The 3,133-nt window shown below is 49.9% G+C and overlaps 1 protein-coding gene across 1 annotated transcript; it reads left to right on the top strand.

Annotated features, from left to right (window-relative positions):
- Positions 1-617: 617 nt before the first annotated feature.
- LOC122301858 lies at positions 618-1,921 on the top strand. Its single transcript, XM_043113224.1, has 3 exons — positions 618-871; positions 1,361-1,417; positions 1,774-1,921. The coding sequence occupies exons 1-3, from the start codon at positions 618-620 to the stop codon at positions 1,919-1,921; spliced, it is 459 nt and encodes a 152-aa protein (XP_042969158.1).
- Positions 1,922-3,133: the final 1,212 nt, after the last annotated feature.

Raw genomic sequence — 3,133 nt, 5'->3', positions numbered from 1 at the left:
AGTTGAACGTGTCCTTTGCAAGCCAGCAGGAGCCCACTCTCGGAGGGCCCGGAGGTTTGACCAAGTAGTGAAGGGAGGTGACGACCAAGGAGATGCAAAGGGAAGAGCCCGACAGAAAATCGGGATGACCACTTTGCAGAACGAAGTGGGCACGAGGTCGGAGGCATTGAAGGGAGAGTCGAGGCCATCTCGTCAAGCAATGAGGTGTTCCTGACCCCATCGCTGGCTCCCAAGTGTCGATTATACTTGACCTGAGGGCAGAGGCAAACGAGCCCTTGGAATTGATTATACTTGACCTGAGCTAGGTCGATGCGATCGTCAGGTTCAGGGCAGGGATTGATGCCGAGATAAGAGATGCGTACAATAGTTGCTCATCAAACATCAGGACGTCTTCGCATGGACCCACGAAGACATGCTGGGAATCAATCTAGCCATCATGCAACATCATCTAAGCATGGATCCCAGAGCCAGAGGGGTGAGGCAGAAGTGTAGAAGCTTCAGTATGAAGAAGAATGCCACCATTGCGCTTGAAGTAGACCGCTTACTGACAGAGGGATTAATACGAGAGGCAAGCTACCCAGACTTGCTATCCAATGTAGTACTCGTTAAAAAGCATAATGGTCAATGAAGAATGTGCGTGCCCCAAGGATAGCTTCTTACTTCCCTACATTGGCCTCATCGTAGATTCGATCGCCGACCACCACTTGATGAGCTTTATGGATGCTTACTCGGGGTACAACAGGATCAGCATGTACCTCGGTGATGAGGAAAAGACGTCGTTCATCACCGACAGAGGATTATACTGCTACACTGCCATGTCGTTTGGTTTGAAAAATGCAGGAGCCACCTACCAGCGGCTGGTCAATCAAATGTTTAAAGCCTAAGTTGGAAGGAATATGGAAGTATACATGGACGACCTGCTAGTAAAAAACAAGACCCCGGCACCTGAAGGATCTTTGAGAAGCCTTTGCGGTGTTGCGGCAGTACAAAATGAAACTAAATTCTGCCAAGTGCGCGTTCGGAATGGGCTCGGGAAAATTCTTGGGGTTCGTAGTGTCAGAAAGAGGAATTGAGGCCAATCCTAAAAAAGTGAGCGCCGTCTTGGATATGCCCCCCCCTCCGGGGAAGTATTAATGACGTGTAGAAGTTGGCCAGTAGGTTAGCAGCCCTCAATTGGTTCATATCGCTGTCAACAGACAAGTGTTTGCCTTTCTTCAGAGTGCTAAGAAAGGCCCACGACTGGAATGAGGAATGTGTCGCGGCATTCACTGCACTTAAGCAATACCTAACCAACCCTTCACTACTCAACCAACCCCAGTGTAGAGAAACACTGATTTTGTACCTGTCTGTTTCCCTACAGGCGGTTTCCTCGGCCTTGGTGTGAGAAGATGATGGGGTCCAAAGACCAGTTTACTATGTGAGTCGAGCTTATAAGGGAGCGGATGTCAGGTATGCCCGGGTCGAACAACTCACATTTGCATTGATAATAACCACCCACAAACTCCGCCCGTATTTCTAGGTGCACCTAGTCAAGGTCATCACAGAAGCCCCCTATGAAAGGCCCTCCAACGGCTGGATGCCTTGGGCTACCTTACGAACTGGGCAGTAGAGCTAAGAAAATTCGACATAGAGTAAGCACCCCGTGCCTCCCTAAAAGGGCAAGTCTTGGCTGACTTTGTTGCGGAATTCTCCGGTTTTTCCAACAAAGGAGAATGCGCACCACCCGTGAAGCCCTGAAAAGTCTTCATTGGAGGTTTTCTTTTTGGGTTGCAGGGGAAGCGGGGTGCACATCATCACGGATGAGGGTGAGAAGCATGACTACACTGTCAAGTTGGCATTCAAGACCACCAATAACGAGGTAGAACATGAGGCGCTCCTTCTTGGCATGACAATAACGAGATCCTTGGCAACTGGAATTTAAAGCAGACTCCTAGGTGGTAGTTATCCAGATGAGAGAAGAATTCGGGGCAAAAAGCAAGAAGTTGAGAAAGTACCTGGTGGCTGTGTAGGTTGAGCGCGCCCATTTCCAATATTTTCAAATTTAGCAAATTCCCCGAGCGGAAAATGATAAGGTAGACAAGTTGGCAAAAATAACATCCGGGCAAAGGGCTGCAGCAATGCCGGAGTTTGCTGTCCTGTGGACCGTGGATGTGCTTGCTATAGGGATTGAGCTGCTGGAGGTAGGACCAGGTGTGCTCGAATGGGCACAGGACATCTGGCGATACCTGAATGACAACGAGGTGCCCAACAGCAAAGAAAAGGCGAGGAAGGCGAGATATCAGGTGGCGCGATTCACCGTAGTCGACGGGGTGCTATACCGCAAGGGGTACAATGCTCCCTTACTAAGATGCATCTCTCATTAGCAAGCCCAGCAGGTGTTGGCAGAGATACACGAGGGAATCTATAGGGATCATGTCGGGAGAATGATACTAGCGAGAAAGGCAATGTAGGCTGGGTATTACTGGCTGCACGCCCTAAAGGATGCCCAGGAATATGTGCAGACGTACAAGAAATGCCAAGAGTACGCGGGGATAATTCATCGCCCACCAATGGAATTGGTGCCAATAGTCTCTCCTTGGGCCATTTGCGTGGAGTTGACCTAATGGGACCCTTCCCTTGGAAAAGGCAGAGTGAAATTCGTGGTGGTGGCGGTAGACTACTTCACCAAATGGGTTGAGGCCGAGGCGCTGGCAACGATCAGGACCAATAACATTACTTGTTTCTTGTGGAAGAGCGTTGTTTGCTAGTTCAGGGTGCCTCACTGCACAATGGAAGGTAGTTTGACTCGAACCATTACTGAGAGTAGTGTTGGGACCTGGGGATCAAGTCTCGGTACTTGTCACTGGGACATCCTCAGTCGAATGGTCAAGTAGAAGCCACCAACAAAACCTTATTGCGGATATTAAAGAAGAAGCTGAGTGATCGAAAAGGGGCGTGGGCAGAGGAGCTTCCGGTCGTTCTGTGCCTATAGGACAACCATAAGGACACCAATCGATGAGACCTCGTTTGCCTTGGCATAAGGGCCTGAGGCCATTCCACCAGTGGAAGTCGACATCCCAACTCACTAAGTGCGCGCCACTATGAGCAACACTCCAATGACCGATGCCTGGAAGAGCAACTCAACTTGGTGGGG

The sequence above is a fragment of the Carya illinoinensis genome, chromosome 2 (assembly GCF_018687715.1).
Source record: "Carya illinoinensis cultivar Pawnee chromosome 2, C.illinoinensisPawnee_v1, whole genome shotgun sequence".
NCBI classification, from domain to species: domain Eukaryota; kingdom Viridiplantae; phylum Streptophyta; class Magnoliopsida; order Fagales; family Juglandaceae; genus Carya; species Carya illinoinensis.
Note: the sequence above shows the minus strand (reverse complement) of the source record. Positions and strands in the feature narration are given on the sequence as shown.

Coding starts and splice junctions, on each gene's coding strand:
- LOC122301858 (XM_043113224.1), top strand. CDS start 618: ATGGTCAATGAAGAATGTGCGTGCCCCAAGGATAGCTTCTTACTTCCC. Junction 872..1,360: donor CAGCGGCTGGTCAATCAAAT/GTTTAAAGCCTA, acceptor GTTTCCCTACAG/GCGGTTTCCTCGGCCTTGGT. Junction 1,418..1,773: donor TCCAAAGACCAGTTTACTAT/GTGAGTCGAGCT, acceptor TTTGGGTTGCAG/GGGAAGCGGGGTGCACATCA.